The sequence below is a fragment of the Cydia pomonella genome, chromosome 7 (genome assembly GCF_033807575.1).
Source record: "Cydia pomonella isolate Wapato2018A chromosome 7, ilCydPomo1, whole genome shotgun sequence".
Lineage (NCBI taxonomy): Eukaryota > Metazoa > Arthropoda > Insecta > Lepidoptera > Tortricidae > Cydia > Cydia pomonella.
This window is the reverse complement of record NC_084709.1, coordinates 11,801,458-11,820,480: the sequence shown is the minus strand read 5'-3', so window position 1 is coordinate 11,820,480 and position 19,023 is coordinate 11,801,458. Positions and strand designations below refer to the sequence as shown.

General features: G+C 37.2%; 3 protein-coding genes across 4 annotated transcripts; 1 reads left to right on the top strand and 2 right to left on the bottom strand.

Moving 5' to 3' along the window:
• The first annotated feature begins 1,917 nt into the window (after positions 1 to 1,917).
• Positions 1,918 to 9,562, top strand: LOC133519831 (calreticulin). Its single transcript, XM_061853952.1, has 7 exons — positions 1,918 to 2,111; positions 2,260 to 2,364; positions 2,560 to 2,795; positions 5,816 to 6,013; positions 6,673 to 6,882; positions 7,235 to 7,573; positions 9,115 to 9,562. The coding sequence occupies exons 1-7, from the start codon at positions 2,024 to 2,026 to the stop codon at positions 9,133 to 9,135; spliced, it is 1,197 nt and encodes a 398-aa protein (XP_061709936.1). The 5' UTR covers positions 1,918 to 2,023; the 3' UTR covers positions 9,136 to 9,562.
• A 47-nt stretch (positions 9,563 to 9,609) lies between these two features.
• LOC133519841 (uncharacterized) lies at positions 9,610 to 13,571 on the bottom strand. 2 transcript variants are annotated; one of them, XM_061853972.1, is made up of 5 exons: positions 12,692 to 13,571; positions 12,161 to 12,188; positions 11,554 to 11,703; positions 10,909 to 10,926; positions 9,610 to 10,179 (listed from the first exon to the last, which is right to left on the bottom strand). In XM_061853972.1, exons 1-5 carry the CDS (start codon positions 12,815 to 12,817, stop codon positions 10,157 to 10,159), a joined length of 345 nt encoding a protein of 114 aa, XP_061709956.1. In that variant the 5' UTR covers positions 12,818 to 13,571; the 3' UTR covers positions 9,610 to 10,156. The 2 variants fall into 2 exon arrangements, with proteins under 2 accessions (XP_061709956.1, XP_061709954.1); XM_061853970.1 differs by lacking the exon at positions 9,610 to 10,179 and having other exon boundaries at positions 10,608 to 10,926; positions 12,692 to 13,214.
• Positions 13,572 to 13,684: 113 nt separating this feature from the next.
• Positions 13,685 to 18,662, bottom strand: LOC133519840 (uncharacterized). The gene is made up of 5 exons (XM_061853969.1): positions 18,236 to 18,662; positions 16,699 to 16,726; positions 15,696 to 15,962; positions 15,548 to 15,565; positions 13,685 to 13,830 (listed from the first exon to the last, which is right to left on the bottom strand). The coding sequence occupies exons 1-5, from the start codon at positions 18,278 to 18,280 to the stop codon at positions 13,799 to 13,801; spliced, it is 390 nt and encodes a 129-aa protein (XP_061709953.1). The 5' UTR covers positions 18,281 to 18,662; the 3' UTR covers positions 13,685 to 13,798.
• Positions 18,663 to 19,023: the final 361 nt, after the last annotated feature.

The window sequence follows — 19,023 nt, the reverse complement described above, 5'->3', positions numbered from 1 at the left end:
GGTTTGATGAAAAAAGATTTTTTGAGTTTCAGTTCTAAGTATGGGGAACCCCCAAAATTTATTGTTTTTTTTCTATTTTTGTGTAAAAATCCTAATGCGGTTCATAGAATACATCTACTTATCAAGTTTGAACAGTATAGCTCTTATAGTTTCGGAAAAAAGTGGCGGTGACAGAATCGGACAGACAGACGGACATGACGAATCTATAAGGGTTCCGTTTTTTGCCATTTGGCTACGGAACCCTAAAAAGGGGTTGAAAGTGTTTTTAGGGAAATAAATACTCGCGGACGAAGTCGTGGGCAACAGCCAGTTATGATATAAATGCGCGAGTTAATTTGGTAAGATATATAAGGAGGCTCTTATCTTATTGGAAACTACTAATGATCTAATTAGCATTCATTAACTAAAGGTAGGATAGGTAGGTACCTTATTTCGGTACATTCCGGTAACGAAAACCAGGCAGAGAAATGAGTCATAGGTAATTACTTAATTACCTAATACGTTGCAGCAATGGTATATACCAGGGGTGGCCAACAGGTCGATCGCGACTGTTAATCCAGTCGATCGTGGCAAGGCAAAAAATATAAATACGTAGACCAGTTTCATTTAAGGTTTCAAGAAGTATGTAATTGGTAGATCGCACAGGGTTTCGTTAGTAAACAGGAGATCTTGGGTCTAATCAAGTTGGCCACCCCTGGTATATACATAGTTACAAAAATAGTGGGGATTTGTTAAAGGGCATATATCTGAGTTTCAGGAATTTCTAGAGAAACAAAAAGGATGTTTTCTTGGATTGGAAAGTATAGGAAATGTACCTAGGAAAAATGTTAATATACCTAAGGGTGGTATTCCACCTGTCCAATTTCTTGGTCCAATGTGTTGTGTATTTGCATCTCAAATTTTTCTTAATGAAAGAATGAGACGCAATGCACATAGAATCAAGAAATTGGACAGTTGGAATACCACCCTATGCACTGTATATAATAACAAGTTATATAAATCTTTGATAATAACGTAGGTAACTTGCCTGTACGTCAAAAGATTTCATTTGTGACCCACTTAGTACCTTGTCACAGTGATAAACAACATGAAATTCGCTAGAGACCTCATACTATTGTAACTGTGACAAGGTACGAAATGGGTCACAAATTAAATCTTTTGACTGTATAACCCACACCTCTATCGAAGGAGTAAAAGTAGTTATGACTGCCGCAGCTACTTTTACATATGTCACTTTACACTCGTATGGCATGGCAGGCATCACAGGCATGGTTTCTGTTATGATTATAAAAACCACGTAAGATTACGAGTCTTCGTAATCGTATTACACGACATTAGTAACTCTCGAACCTTTTCTCACTCATGTGTTGTCATATAATTGTCTCTTTCTAATGCCATGTGCATCGCCGATTGGCGAGCGTACATACCAGATTAACCTTGTAGAATTTTAGAGTCGTTGTCGTTTTTATAGTTTCACAAATTGAAGCTTTCATTTTACTAATATTGGTTGCAAAAACATCTTTAAATAGATACATACATGATTAGGATACATATTTTATATTATCCAAAAGTAAATATTGAATTATTTCGCAACGACTAGTATGAAACAAGGTTCATACCATGTTCATGATCACACCAATTTCGTACTTTCCCGCAATTTCCGCAATTTTATGAAGCAGTGTGTTCAATTCCTATTCGCCACTCGTCATCCAATAGCACGCTTCCATCTGTCTGGCGTAGTATAATGTCATTTTCGGCGTTACTGAGTTTGCCTCTCTATCGCACTTACGCAAAAACACAAACTCCAAAAGTAGTCTCTCTCTTTTTGAGGTAGCGTCACTGGGAGGTACAGACACTATATCATATTGCCGTCTCGTTTAGCTTCAAGGAATTCGAATTGGCGTGGTTGTATCGGTTGTCCGTGTCGTGTCAATCCGGTTGATATTACAAAACAGAGGTTCGACGACTTTTCATTTTATTCGTGGCCAGTCCTTTGCCAGTGCGGGTGGTATAGTGAATCAAAATGAAGTCTTTAGTATTAGCGTTTGTCAGTTTTCTGGCAATTTATTCAGTAAATTGTGAGGTGTATTATGAAGAAACGTTTCCCGATGGTAAGTGAATATTTTCTATATAAAAATTGAATAGTTTGGTAGGGACGCGCCGGTGCCGCGTGTGCTTACACGTCTATCGATTGTCTGCGGCTCCCGTTGCCGGTTATTTTAGGGAAATAGGCGTTAATTCACTGTTTTCTCGTTACAGACAAGTGGGAATCAGAATGGATATACAGTGAGCACCCTGGCAAGGAATTCGGCAAGTTTAAGTTAACTGCTGGAAAGTTCTATAATGACCCGGAGGCCGACAAAGGTAAGCACTTTTTACTTGGTTGAATCGCTTGAACTTCACGAACGTTTCTTACTTTCTCATTAAACGATTTATTTGTGCCTTTTCGAGAGATAATCTATGATTCCCTCCCACTTTAATACTTCCTTTCTAATTAAAGTGCCCGCCCATGTAGATGCCAAGTTGGCTACATACTTATACGTCCCTGGTAATCTGCAGGTCTGCAAACGTCTGAAGATGCTCGTTTCTACGCCTTGTCTAAGAAATTCAAGCCTTTCTCGAACAAGGACAAGCCCCTGGTGGTTCAGTTCTCGGTCAAGCATGAGCAGGACATTGACTGTGGAGGCGGTTACCTGAAGGTGTTCGACTGCAAGCTGGACCAGAAAGACATGCATGGCGAGAGTCCCTACGAGATTATGTTTGGCCCAGACATCTGCGGTCCTGGTACCAAGAAGGTATGTATTACTAGCGTAACTTTTCTAATTAGATGAAGTTAAACAAAAAGGATGCAATTTGCAAAGAAATGCCACACAAATCAAACGTTTAAAAGATTCCAAATTCATTATAACTGCAGGTATGAATTTATTAATTCTATTCATCTAATTCATAAAAAAATTATCATACAGGAAACTCAGCAGCATGTCTAAAAAAGTAATCTATGCTGGCATTGCTGGCACCAAAATGTTAAGAGATTTGTACAGATCATACATCACCATTTCTTTAAAAATACATTATTATTTTGTACTATTAGAATAAATTAATTTATATTTGGAAATATTTTAATTCATGTTATTTGAAGTAGAAGCATTACTATATAAATTATAAAACGAAATAAATGTCATATAGGAAAGCCCTCAGGATTTCGCATATAGTTGTTATCGCCATGGCCTGGGTGTCCGAGGGGCTTAGGCACCTACCATGATAGCATAGGACATTGGTTCGATTCCAGATGGGCAGTGGAAGCCTTGGCCACCTTTTCTGTGTATATGACTATATGATGATTAATTTCGGTTTACATTATTATTGTAATTTAATTGCCCTCAGTTGTGGGTTATTACTCTAGCAACCTTGAAAATGTACCATGCATGTCACTAGGTCATTATAGATGTTTGTTTGATCATGAATTCATGATCATTACCATCTGTTCAAATTTAATATGAATGAGCAAACTATTCTCTTTGCCATATATATTAACATATTTTTAAAACTAGAACTTTCATCAATAACTATAACAATTAAGAGTAACTTAACTAGAGCATGATAACATTAAAAGTGAAAGTGTGATTGATTTATTTAAAACATTTTAAAAACTTATATGCTTACAGTAGTAAATATTATTATTAGTCACAGAATTGGTCCAAGTTATTAGTTAATTGATACCACTGAAAAATACTAACATTTATTGTTGAAGTATTATTAAATCTGATTCAAATCTCATTACCTAACTATCCTTAACTATATTACCTAATAATGGCTTTTTTATTCTGAAATGTTGATAATATCGTTAGCCCAGTTCATAGTCGTACTAATTACGCAGAAAATTTGGTTGGAATTCAGACTGTGCATGTGCACTATGGTATTCATTACAACAAAATTTTCTCCGTGATTAGTACGTGTGTTAACTAGGGTATCTATATTCAAACTTATGAACGGAGCGACGTGTGAATTCGTATCAATGTGATAAGCGCGAATCTGTTATTTCTTGCGTGGCTTGAAGAGCAGTAATTGCAAGTTCTTCTTTGATGTCTCTCATAATACTAGCCAACCAAAAACGGCAGTTTGTATAATCGCGTAAGACAATTGCATTGTTCCTTGCGGCATCCAATGCACGGGAAATTGCAACACGTCTGTTCGGTTCTAATTGTTATCGCTAATCGAGCGAAACAACCTTATCACTCGAAATTTTCGTAAAATCGCATATTTACGAGTACGATAATGCGTGACTGGACGTGACAATATTTTGTATTACATTATCATTTTTTAATTCTTTAATTGATAGCTGGAACTGACTATTTAACAACTAATTATTTAGGCGACTTATTGAAACTAAAGTATAATGAAATATTTTATATAATTACTGGAGAAAAAAGGTACAAGGATTATTCAATAATAGTCTGTTAGCATGTGATGGTCGAGTGATTATCTTTTGAAAATTCAATAACTGCTTACCTACAAATAAATGTAGCATGTTCGATTTCAGTTGTAAATTTGATCCTAAATAAATTAACGATGCTAGGCCTCAGAATTTTATATATTATTTATAATACCTATTTGGGACCTTCGCGTGACTACGGTATTATCACACTCGCTAGTAGTAGATATATGTCGTATTTATCTTTGAAGTCCGATATAGTTTTATGGTTTGCACCGTTGTAATGAATCGCTGATAAGCGAAACATTTTTCATTAATAACAGAGCAATATGAATATGACAATAAAACTTATCGCACCTTGGGAAATATGACAATAAAATGTATCGCACCTTGTATTGCTTAAAAAATCTGAAATGATTATTATATGTATTTCCATATTTTTTTATCTCACTAACCATATGCGAGATGTCTTTTTCAATCAACAAGATAGGCAAGTTTACTTTACCACTTATGACATGACAGTAACGCAGTTCGTTCACCCGCGTCGTCTGCTAACGGTACGCGACGTGAGCTAACTAAGTGGCCAAATACGTTTCATAGATTTCATCGGCGCTTGATTCACACAGGTCAATGGCCAAAACAGCATCTCTTAGAATTGGATTTTCTTAGTGAGAACACGTGCCAAAAAACTGTTTAATTTAGTTACATTATGACCTAGTTTATCAAAAACGAAGTCGAAGACGGTTTTTAAATCAGCATAATTAATATTTAAGGCCTGCATCCAACAATAGTTTTTCTGGCATTACTTCGAAACGAAACAACAGAAAAAAAAACTTCATTTTAAAAGTGTTTGTGCAATAGCAATAGGCAATTATCATATTCGTGACCGGTCTTCTATTTTAGTATCAATATGAATAATTTCACGGATGGCGTGTCATAGGTGCTGAATGTGTCAAATTCTTGTTGCATTATCTAGTATATTATTTGGAATTTCGGACACATGAAATACATATAAGAAAAAAAAATACATACATATATGAATATAGGAAAAATAGCGGCTACATATTGCACTAATTGAATTAATAAATCTTATAAGAGACGATTATGAAGCTAAGATATAGAACTTTACACATCGAAACTGAGGGCATTACAAATCGAAAATCGTTACCTTCTTCTGTAGCGCTCGAATGTACAAGAGTGATACAGAGAGAGATAACTACTCGCGATGGTGGCGGCAGGCCACATAATATTACCAGTATGAAACACGTACATTTTTAACTTGTCGCTTTGTGAAGACTTGAAGAGGCTAAGCAAATAAGGTCCAAAATAGACCTGCCAAGCAAATGTGGTCTTACTTCATAATACATTAACACCGTATTTCAGGTGCACGTGATCTTCAGCTACAAGGGCAAGAACCACCTGATCAAGAAGGACATCCGCTGCAAGGACGACGTGTACACCCACCTGTACACGCTGATCGTGAGGCCCGACAACACGTACGAGGTGCTCATCGACAATGAGAAGGTCGAGTCTGGGGACTTGGAGGCTGACTGGGACTTCCTGCCGCCTAAGAAGATCAAGGTACGGTATTTTCCTTTCCTCATATCGGAGAAAAAAAAATCTTTTATCTGCTTCTCTCTCGCTCATGTATATTCAAGCGACAAAGGCAGATAAATAAATATCTATTTTCGTTTTTCGCGGCAGGGCCTCAGGTACCTTACCGTATACATTATCCAATAATTAAACAAAAATTTAAATAATAAAGAGTAAAACACGGCGGCGCGAACATGAAAATTAAATTAAATGTTATCTGCTTCTTTGCTATCTATGCTTCTTCACATTCAAAAGATGAGAGGCGAATAGTCGAATGAACGAAGTGAATAGCCGGGTCCACACAGTATTGTGCGTGAGGAAATTGCCTCGCACGTATGCTCGCTCTGTGTGGATCCAGCTAATCGCAATAGGCTATACAGGTGCAGTTTGTCTCCTATACACTGTTGATAATATAGTAACTTGACTTAGATACCCTGTGACAAATCAAAAACTCATCTTGGTCTTATAAAATAAACAATTGAATTCAAGATGAGGCACAAATCTCGCTTGAAAACAAAAACATTATTTGAAATGACAAGCCTTGATTTTAATGTTGTTGGTGGCAGTGAGCATTTTCTACAATAATGTGTTTAGCCCATATTTGGCATTTCACCGCACAGTTGAATTAACCCATATTGTCATCCCAGGATCCTGAAGCCAAGAAGCCCGAAGACTGGGACGACCGCGCCACCATCCCCGACCCCGAGGACAAGAAGCCCGAGGACTGGGAGAAGCCCGAACACATCCCCGACCCCGACGCGGCCAAGCCCGACGACTGGGACGACGAGATGGACGGCGAGTGGGAGCCGCCCATGATCGACAACCCCGAGTACAAGGGCGTCTGGGCACCCAAGCAGGTACGACGCGTTTATTGCACTCTTGTTGTTACTAAGCTATGAAACCGCACTAGGCTCATATACAAGCCCAACGACTGGGAGTGGCCAACGCCAACTCATGTCACAGTGGATATTAAGCGTGATATTGACACACCAAAAGCCTAACAATTAGTAAATAACTAGTAGCTACACTATACTCTTAATTAACTGTCTTAACCCATATCAGCTTCCATTTTTCACTCAATTTCTAATGTATAGAACAAAGTGATAGTGTCAATGTCTCATGAATTATAAGCATTGTGACCAACTGAAAAATTAAAAGTAGTTACGAAGATGAGAGTACATTGCTAACATCATTCTCAATTTTCCACAGATTGACAACCCCGCCTACAAGGGTCCCTGGATCCACCCCGAGATCGACAACCCCGAGTACACTCCCGACCCCACCCTGTACAAGCGCGACGAGCTGTGCACCGTCGGCCTCGACCTCTGGCAGGTCAAGAGCGGAACCATCTTCGACAACATCCTGTTCACGGATGACGTCGAGCTCGCCAAGGAGCGCGGGGAGGCGATCAAGAAGACGCAAGAGGGAGAGAAGAAGATGAAGACTGAGCAGGATGAAGCGGAGAGAGACAAGGAGAAGGCTGAGAGGCCCGATGATGAGGAGGATGATGAGGACTTGGATGATGAGGCCGGTGAAGCGGCGCCCGTGGTAAGTGGATCGTGTTAGGGTCGGCAACGCGCATGTTACTCCTCTGGAGTTGCAGGCGTACATAGGCTACGGAGACTGCTTACCATCAGGCGGGCCGTATGCTTGTTTGCCACCGACGTCGTATAACAAAAAAGTAGTAAATCTATTATGTATATTTGGTGGCCAACGAAATGTAAGCTGTATACCATAGCACGGCGTAAACGAGTTTTTATGTCCAGAGACTTTTTTGGTATGTGCTAGTATTTATCTAAATGACATGATACTCCATTAAAATTGATGATTATGGTAACTTAAGCTTCAAAGCCGATATCTACATGAGTTGAGTCATAGATTTCATACTTTCTCTTTTATGTAGGTAGATGATTGATAATCTTTTTATTACCACAACACTATTCAGTCATGCAAATGTTGTTTCGTTTGTTTGAGGTGTAAATAATACGTAGTCAAGCGTCTCGTTCTGAGTAATTATATTTGAACAAAGAATATGATTTGATGTCTGAAGCCAACAAATGTTAACAAAGGATTTTGGCCTGTAGCCAATTTCAACACAAATAAGTATATTGTGAAGATTTACAGCTACAAAGCTGAATCGTGCTACGCAACTGGTGGAAATAATTTTATACAAAAGGATTTCAATCATTAGTTAATCCCTGTTAGCTCTCGAATACAATTTATCAACTAGATTATCTTAAGAGGGAAGAATAGCTTTGCGATCCTAACGAAATAGCGGTACAGTCAACATCTATAGTAACGGATGAAACAACGCGCCAAAAGTATCTGATATTCCGGATAACTTTTCGAAATATAAATCTCTAAATTTCACGTTCGAAAGTATAAATTTTACAGTCTTCATTGTTCTACAGATAGAACCATCAATTTTTGTTAAGCTGATACCAAATGGTAGATACTTTTGAAGCGTTGTTTGATCCGCTACTTTCGATACTGACTGTACTATTTCTATAAAATTCCATTTCGGAAGAAAACGGTTTCCACTAAATAAATCTTAGATTTTGATGTCGATCGCTTCAGCATAATATAAACTAGATTTATAGGTTTCGCCTTTTCTACAGTTCTATGAAAACATACTAAAAAATCATGGAGAATGGAAAATATTTAGAAGTGGAAAAACATTTTCTCTTTTTGTATGGTCGAGTACGTGGTACGGTCACGTCTGAAAATATCGATACGAAAAAAGTGCCAAAAATATGTATACACGACTTTATTGCCCATATATATTATTAAGGTAGTGTATACATATTTTTGGCACATTTTTCGTACTTATATTTTCAGACGTGACTGTACTTCCCTCTTAAATTCGTACATTGATTCAATTGAATAAAACAGTGTGTCGCCTTTTTCTTTTGATGAAAGACTTAAAATATTCAGCGTTCTTATTTATCGTTATAAGCGTTTAAGTCGCTTTCACTGTTTACTGACTGACAATGTTCAGTGACTGTGTAAGCATTTCTGATTATTGTATACATTTAAGTTGGATTTATTTAACACAATTTACTAACGTAAGTTTATTTGTTTGTTTACAGGAGGAGCATGATGAGCTGTAAGCGTAGTGATTAGTGTAAAGACATTAGTACCGCCGGGTACATGAGTGAAACGTTCCAGCACGTGGGGCCCGAGCCCCCGTGTCGCGCAGTGTGCACGGGCCCTAACGTTCCTTAGTAACCTATGTTAATGTGTGAAACTATCTGGACGCCACAAGTATCTATTTATTGTCTGCAACTTGTGTACATAAGTCACGCTCATTTGAAAACACTGCAGACTTATCTGAGACGGTTAGGCTGTGTGGATTAGTGTTGTCGTCTCAGTAAGTTCGCAGCGTCGTTTTATTTACGACACTGTGTGTCGTCTGTGGGTGGTTTTACAACGTCGGCAGCCTAATTTTGTAAGTGTAAAGCCTATGTTGTAAAATAATCTCGAGTGTATGAGTTTTGTTATGTTGTGAAATGAGTCTGATTAAAAAATTAATATAAACTGATTTTTTTTTAATGATCTAAGGCTATTTTAGGAATGAACGAAGGTTGATATTGACGTCTTTGCAGTTGACGTCGTTGAGAGAATGCCGAAAACTACAGTCCCATTATATAAGATGCTTATACGTCTGTGACGGGCTAAGGCCAGAGCACACCGGATGCGTGTGTGTAGACGTACACGCTTGCGTGCGCTAAAATGTTGGCAGTCGTGCACGACGCACACGTCACGCAAGCGGTGTGTCGTCTTTTAAAGGATATGTATATTACAACGTGCACATGCGCGCGCCTATCTACGCATGCGCAGCCGGTGTGCACCCTTATCCTGTTTGAATTTTTGGTCTTTTTAGGGTTCAGTTCCGTACCCAAACGGTAAAACGGGACCCTATTACTAAGACTCCGCTGTCCGTCCGTCTGTTACCAGGCTGTATCTCATGAACCGGGATAGACAGTTTAAATTTTCTTTTGCCGCTATAACAACTCGTCGATAGCAATCGGTGAAAAAGAAAAAAGATTATTATAAAGTTAACATTATATTTACATTGCTTCATTTAACAATTAGGTACTTAATCTACGATTTTGTCTTTCGGGATAGACCTTAAAATAGTGAAATCAGCGAATCTGTAAAAGAAAACCACAAAATTAAAAATATTCCGTGAGCGTAGCGCGAATCAATTAGTTACGTTTGTCTATTTCCTTTTCTATAACTCGAATGTGCAATATCTAATATAGGTACCTACAATTCGGGTTATAAATATGTACCTGCTAATAATACTATTAAATACGCAATATGCTGTTTTGAGATCAGATGTAAGTAAATACATAGGATTAGGTACCTAACAAGGCGAATTTTAGAGGGAAGAAAGTCATACCGTTTATATGTAATTGTCGAAATAAGAACAGGCCTATATAATAATAGGCAGTAAATATATATATCACCCTGGCTGATCCATGACACGGGCAAGGGCAGCATCCGCTCGGTGTACCCTACACATCTCGTTTACCTTTTCAACGCCAAAGACCACTAAAACGCCCGCCGCCGCCGTCTGTCGTGCCCGCGACGCCAATGACCATTAAAAAGGCTATGGCGGACGTTGTCAAAGCGACTTTCCTACTGTCAGTTAAGCTTCATATTCGCTCTTCACCAGTTAACTTTTTGGCGTCCATGGCATTTATTTCTTGACACGTGTGGAAAAGCGTTGAAAAGGTTAAGTGTCAAAAGGGACTCTACGTGTTGGCCTTGCCTCTGCGCACGTCTCTCAAATGTCCGGAACACCATTGTTCCGGGATGGGTAAAGCGCTACGCTAATATATTTTAAATGTAATAAGCAGCATAGTTTTGACACTTACTAAAATCCTTCTTGAGTTCTGGAACAAAGTAATAAAAGTAGGTAAGTAACATTTTGTAAGTACGTATAAGTGGGCCATATACAGCAAGCAAGACAAACAAATGATGCCCCAGTATCCTAAAGTTCCTGTATCCCAGAGGGCCTACCGGAAAAATGGAAATTTCGTTATCTGCCTCTCTATCATTCTTGCTCTATTCGAGCGATAGAGAAGTAGAGAACGAAACTTAGATTTTGTTGGTAAGGCCTCTGGTTGTTACTTCGCGTAAGGGGTAAGGGACTCTACAAACCACCCCGATAACGCATGCGCTTTCTGATACATTGAGGCATTTGATCGATCGATCTAATTCGATTGCATCTCAGTGGGCCTACCGTGAAAAAAGAAAATCGAAATTTCGTTATCTGCCTCTCTATCACTCCTGCATATTCGAGCGATAGAGGGGCAAATAAATCAATTTCTATGTTAACTTTTTGCGGTAGGGTCTCAGTATTAATATCGTGGGCGTTTGTGTCGCTAATGTTCTTAACTTTCGGGGCCAAAAATATAAATTTGAACTCTAAAATTTAATAATGTAGGTACCTAGGTGCTATGTCACAATAAAAAATGTCTAGTTTTGAAAGCCTTGTTGAGGTGAATTAAGGTACTTACGGTCAATTATTTTCTTAGGTATTTTCTCCTGTTTCTTCTTTTCTTTATCTTTATCTGGTTTATTGTCATCGTCATCCTTAGGTCTCCTGCGCCGGGGCAACCGGAATGGAAAGTCGAAGAAACAAGGCTCTGGCGATGCGGCTGCTGTCACTGCAATTGATATGTAAAATTTCGGCAACTGTCTAACCTAATTTTATAGCTTTGTCTCTAGTTTGCCGAATCTTGCTTGCTTGGTAGAAATTCGAATCGAAGACATATCGACTGATATTCATTCTAAAGGCTTCTACAGACCTTACAACGAATGGCATGCGATTTTATGTCAGTGACGCGCCCAATCGGCTTACTTGAACCTTTACTGAATTACATCTGATGCGTTGCGGATATAAAATTATGGTCACTGAATAAAAATATATTCATTATAGACAGTCTGTAAAGCCATTTCCGTCAGTTGAATTTATCGTTTATTAGAAAATTTGAATTTCACGCCTTTTTTCTACTGACATCAGTGTTGGCTATTCACGATATGGACTGAGATACAATAGGTACATTTTATAGAAAAATAATTCGATTTAAGCTAAATATATTCTAATAAATTAGGTAAGCTTACCTTCATGTTCAGCGACGTAGGATAATATCTGAAATAATTAAAATTTTATTACCTATATTTGTATGTGGGGACTCCTCTCGCGCACGAGAGGAAGCTTGTGCCCAACTGCCTAGCAGTGGGACGTATTGTACTGAACTTTTTTATAATTATATTTAATATAATATAATATATTATAATTAAATTATTTATTTATTTAAACTTTATTGCACAAAAGAAAAAAAAATTGTACAAAAGGCGAACTTAATGCCATGTCTCTACTAGTCAACCTTAGGGCAAAGCAGAAAAGATTGTAGGCGGTGCATTTAAAACTAAGGAAATTGTTATTGAAAGAAGCAAGTCCTCATTAATACATATAAATTGATAATAAACTACTTAAATACATATACATAAATTACATGGTGATGTGAAATATTATCATGATGTTCGGAATCTATGTCACTTGCATTAGTCGCTTCTTCGTCAGCGGTAATTTTCAACTGTCAATATTGTTGGCTTAATGTATAAAAAGAAAAACCAATGAATGTTATTTACCATAATGGATAACACCAGGACGAACACTATCGAATGTCTTCTCATACCGGCCTGTTGTTTTGTCTGACACTTTATCATGAGAATGCCGAAGAATTTATATAGCAATATTTGGACACGGTCGTACATCGTGGACGTGGAATATCATTATGTCATACAAAAGACTTAACTAGTGGAATAGTATATTTTATTTTTTACGGACACAGTCACGTGACAGTCACAAGATGTAAAATAAAATTAGTTTTCTGAATAGAAGAATATATGAGTGGGTTAGTACTTGTTGTATTGTATGAGTAATGTACAGTCTAATAATAATATGTAATTATCAACGCAGGGCAGCTTGTGGCGAGCTCTTGGGGAGCAGCGACCCCAAGTACCCGAGTAGTCCTGGGGATCTCTGTCAACCGAAAGGTGGGTGATAGAGGATTTTATGCCCCTGCCTTAGCCGGCTGGAGTCGCGAGAGCTGAGTTCTCGAGTGGATATGGAAACGTATAAGTGGCGAGTTGGCAATATGTTTAAAGTACAGTAGTGTAGTGACACCTCTCTACCCTCAGCCCTCACACCGGTTTTGCCCTTGAGCCATCCTAGATGTCGCTTTTTGTGGAGGCCCATCTTATGGGGGCGAGTCACCGTCTGCCAAAAATAAAATTGCATACCATTTGATTAGGCAGGCGTCCAGGCAGGCAGGCAGGTTTTTTTATCCCATAATCCAGCAATTAATCCATAGCTTTCACCCAATAATTCATTAATTCTCAATAATCCCTACACATTGGCGGATGCTGCCTCTGTGTGCGTCCCTTGACACGGGCAAGGGCAGCATCCGCTCGGTGTCTCTTACATCTAATTAAAATGTCAAAGGCGCCTTTACGTGTTGCGTGCATCTCATCTTACGGCTTACCTCCCAAATGTTCTGAATACCATTGTTCCGGCTTGAGAAAAGACATGTTATAATAATGTGCCTAAATTACTAGGGTGGAGAAAGAAAATAATACAACTACAGTGTTCACCACATTTGCATGTAATTAAACTACATTAATTAAATTGATAAATTCAATTATTAATACATTTTAAATTCGAAGTATTTAATCTCTGGGCTTCATATTTGTCCTTCATCGCGAAAATAGATCTTTCATGATCTTTTCTGTAAAAGAAAAAAAATGTTTAAACCCCAATTTGAACCATTTTTTAATGAATTTCTTTGTTTCAAAAAGTGTTTTTATTGACTATCTATACAATTCATACGATGAGCAAAAACACAATATAATTAATGTAAAACATGTACGTATACACATACGTACATGTTTTACAATTGCTATGTCGTTGCAAATACCTACGTAATGCATCATTTATTTGATTACAGTGCAATATAGGTATACTGTTAAGTATCTTTTATCTTGGAATAAATAATGCTAGTTGATTAGAGAGAGAGAGAGAGATTAAATACCTATTTTTTTATTCGAATGACAAATAAGCAAAGCGTTTTAACTCCGAGTCCAAGAGGTCTAAATTGGGCAGCGAAAAAACAACCTCGAGGTTTTCAATTTAGAATTGAATGAGTAATCAATTAATAAATTTAAGAATCATGTAAAGCGTAAACTTATTTCTAAAGATTATTATACCACACAAGACTACACGAATGATAAAACAACGTGGGATTAATTGTGATTCGAAATGATTAATTATTTATTATATTTGAATAGATAATGATGATGAAATGGATATTCCAATGCATGTACTTCCTTTGTTGTTTTTATTTTTTATTTCATTTGTTGGCATTTAGAATTTATTCTAGAAACATTCCAGACTAGTATTTTTTATACAATTGTTTTTAGGGTTCCGTAGCCAAATGGCAAAAAACGGAACCCTTATAGATTCGTCATATCCGTCTGTCTGTCCGATTATGTCACAGCCACTTTTTTCCGAAACTATAAGAGCTATACTGTTCAAACTTAGTAAGTGGATGTATTCTATGAACCGCATTAAGATGTTCATACAAAAATAGAAAAAAAAACAATAAATTTTGGGGGTTCCCCATACTTAGAACTGAAACTCAAAAAATCTTTTTTCATCAAACCCATACGTGTGGGGTATCTATGGATAGGTCTTCAAAAATGATATTGAGGTTTCTAATATCATTTTTTTTAAATGAATAGTTTGCGCGAGAGACACTTCCAAAGTGGTAAAATGTGTCCCCCCCCCCCGTAACTTCTAAAATAACAGAATGAAAATACTAAAAAAAAATATATGATATACATTGTCATGCAAACTTCCACCGAAAATTGGTTTGAACGAGATCTAGTAAGTAGATTTTTTTTAATACGTCTTAAATGGTACGGAACCCTTCAAGCGAGACCGACTCGCACTTGGCCGCTTTTTTTTGTTGTATGACGATATTTTGTGAAATTCTTAGTATTAAATTTTATCTATGAATTATATTCATTAGTATTATATATGGAATAATAATTACAACATCAATAAATTGCTCTGATAATTAGCTTAAGATAACTATATGTAATACTGTCTTACTATTCATAAGTGCTTGTTGCTAGGCCTACATGAATAACGTATATTTGAACTTTGAATTTTAACTCATCGAGGGTGCGGAGTGTTAGGGTCGGCAACGCGCATGTAACTCCTCTGGAGTTGCAGGCTACGGAGACTGCTTACCATCGCGCGGGCCGTATGCTTGTTGCCACCGACTTAGTATTAAAAAAAAAACTAACATTTTTTACGTGATTTCGCGTTCATGGCGTTAAAGAGTAGATGATGTCTTCACGTCAGCGTTAGTGGAATTGATTAATAAAGAAAGACTCAAAGATGATTATTTATTGATGACGATGAAAAATTAAACTACATACCAATGTCCTTTAGAAACTCTGAAACAATAAATGTGAGGTTAAGTAAGGAAAATATGAGGAAACTTATACTACAGAGGGAGCTGAGCTAAATTAATATTATTATATTTGAATTAATTTGCTGTATTAACAAGATCCTGAGTAGTTTTACCTTTTCCATCCTTCTCCAACTTCTTGCCTTTTTCCTTTAATTTATCATCATCCTTCTTATCTTTCTTCTTATCTTTTTTCTTATCTTTTTTCTTATCTTTATCCTTATCTTTATCCTTGTCATCATCTTTATCTTTGTCATCATCTTTATCGTCCTTATGCTTTTTAGGCTTGTGCTTTTTAGGTTTCTCGTCATCGTCGTCATCATCATCATCGTCGCAGTCTTCTCTGGGCCGGTGATGATGAGGCCCGCATGGCGCAGATGTTACTGAAATCAAATATATAAATATTTGTTGAGACGTGTCCTACTTAGTGGCGACAGGAAATGTTCGACAATATACATGCTTAAATAAACATTAATGTAAAGATACATTTAATATAGGTACCTAACCCAGGAACAATATTCGCGATGAACCCGGGACCTTGAAAAGATTTCATTTCTTTATTCATGACCATTTCTGACAAAAATAGAAGATTTAGAGAGTAAAGTTCTGCTGTTTTTCAGCGGTTCCCATAAAATATTTAAGAGCGTATTTTTTTTTAATCTAGAGGTTGATCTGCCAAATGCAACTTTTTTAACTTGTTTAATGGGGTTGGCAACTGTCAAAGGTTTGCATAGATGGCGCCATCATAGCTTGCCCCTGTCTCTAGTTTTGTTCTATGAGATTTGGCTTAAAGTACTGGAATCCAGGTCACAAAATTCCAAAAAAAAACAAGAATTTGACACAATTCTAGGGATTGACAGGGCAAGCTATGATGGCGCCATCTGTTTAATACTTCGACCGGCCAACCCCATTTAAGTAACTAACTTAGAGGAAAACATACGGTCATACGAAAACAAAATGCCGATTTAAAACGGAGACCTTCGCTAACGCTTCGGTCAATTCGCTAATTATCATGTCACGATTACCTATATAAGTAAATATAAGTTATATTATAAGTAAACAAATAAAAAAGACTTGCTAACGCACTCATTAGGTTAAAACATAAGATCTTATACTAACCTTCATTGTCAGCTACGTACGTTAACACCTGTAAATAAACAACATATTAAGTCCCTGAATAGTGACAAGTTTTGAGTGAGTTGAATATCCGTCTAAGAAGGTACAGTCAGCGTCAAATAATTTGTAGCAGTCAAAGTGGCCAAATAGTTCGGTACACCATATTAAATATATGGTGTACCGAACTATTTGGCTACTTTGGTTGCTACAAAGTATTTGACGCTGACTGTACATGCCGTTCACATTCCATTAGTAGAAGTAGTTTTTACTAACGGAAAGGGTTGTCAATTGATATCTCGTCATAATAATTAGTTACGTAGGAAGTACTTAGGTACTTACTTCAAATATATTATCTGTTACAAGAGTGAATCGAAAGTACTTATTATTCAACTTACAACAAGTTACAAAGGCTCTGGTTGCTTTCTTAGTACTTTATTAAGGTATTTTGTCAATGGGGAAGGCGGCTGTCAAACTTTGCTACTAGGTGGCGCCACTAGAGTTTGTGACATGACATTAGTTTGGCCCCACCTTTTTTCTTTGAATAAATAAATTATCGTAATAGTTAATGGAAATGTGAGTTACCACAATCAAATAAGTTTTGTATTAATTTAATGAGATATTTATGTACCGGTCTAAATAGTTTCAGAGCTTTGAATTTGCATTGATATTTCTGTAAGAATTTACATCATAAGCGAATTCTGTTGGTGCCTCATAATTGACATTTAATGCTGGATTCAATTGAAAATTATTATTTTGGTCGTAAAATATTAACTTGTTGATATTGTACATTTTATATTTTTGAGCGAAAACAGTACATTGCCAAATATACTTAACCTCTCTACGAGTTCTTTTTTCCCTTTAACGGATGCCTTGCGTTCCCGTAAAAGTGTTTTTAACTGTGTTACAGTCAGACGTCCCTATTTTTCATGAGAATCCATTGTATTGCGTTAAACAGACGATTATTACGTACATGAAAATATCCTACATGCTCCTGTCAAAACAAAACTTTTTATTTGAATGGCTTTGAAACTTTATCCGACAGATTCTCGGCCTCAGATACAAAGTTTAATACTTATACAGAGAGTTTAATTATGAAGTTTTATTAAACATTGGTTTATTAAATACAAATATTTTTTTAAGTTATATATTTCATACAACGAGTTGGTAGAGTTGTCTCAAACTCTAGTGGCGCCATCTACAATTAGCTTTCAGCCGCTTTCCCCATTGGAAGATGAATGTATGGACATTTAAAATACCATTTAAATTTGCGTCTAAGATTGGCTCTTAAGCTTTCCTTCTTTCAATATTTCATACTTTTTATAAGTGTGACCTGTTCACTAAAATTTTAAATTTTGCGTCCATGTTCGTTAGTACTCGTAGCATAGACAAAACTGTGAGTTCATATAAAAAAGGTGGGCCATCTTAGGGCCATGTACCTTATTCATTCTACCTATTGAATAAAACAATGAACTATAGAACAACAAACTCGCAATAAATAAACATTCAAAAGACGTTATCGAAGTTAATGAATGATATTTACCACAATTAAAACAGCCGCGAGCAGCCACACCGACTGATGCCTCATGATTGCGTCGGTCGAAATATGAATGTCTGCATTATTGTTGCGATATTTATATAGTAGAATTGTAAGGCAAGCACGACAATATAAAGATAATATAATAATGCATTGAAAAAATAAAGTTAATATTTTAGAATCCAGATGATCAAATATTCATAAAAAAACCGGGCAATTGCGAGTCGGACTCGCGCACGAAGGGTTCCGTACCATTATTTATAAAAACGGCAAAAAATATGTTTGTTGTATGGGAGCCCCCCTTAAATATTTATTTTATACTGTTTTTAGTATTTGTTGTTATAGCGGCAACAGAAATACATCATCTGTGAAAATTTCAACTGTCTAGCTATCACGGTTCATGAGATACAGCCTGGTGACAGACGGACGGACGGACGGACGGACAGCGAAATCTCAGTAAAAGGGTTCCGTTTGACCCTTTGGGTTCGGAACCCTAAAAATCATCTTTTTTATACTAAGTCGGTGGCAAACAAGCATACGGCCCGTCTGATGGTAAGCAGTCTCCGTAGCCTATGGACGCCTGAAACTCCAGAGGAGTAACATGCGCGTTGCCGACCTTAACACTCCGCACCCTCTTTGAGCTCTGGCAACCTTACTCACCGGCAGCAACACAACATGACAACACTAAGAGTAGGGTCTAGTGTCGTTCGGCTGCGGTTTTCTGTAAGGTACTTCCCCAGTCGGGCTCTACTCTGGATTTGGAATGACATCCGCTGTGCTGTTCCCCAACCACA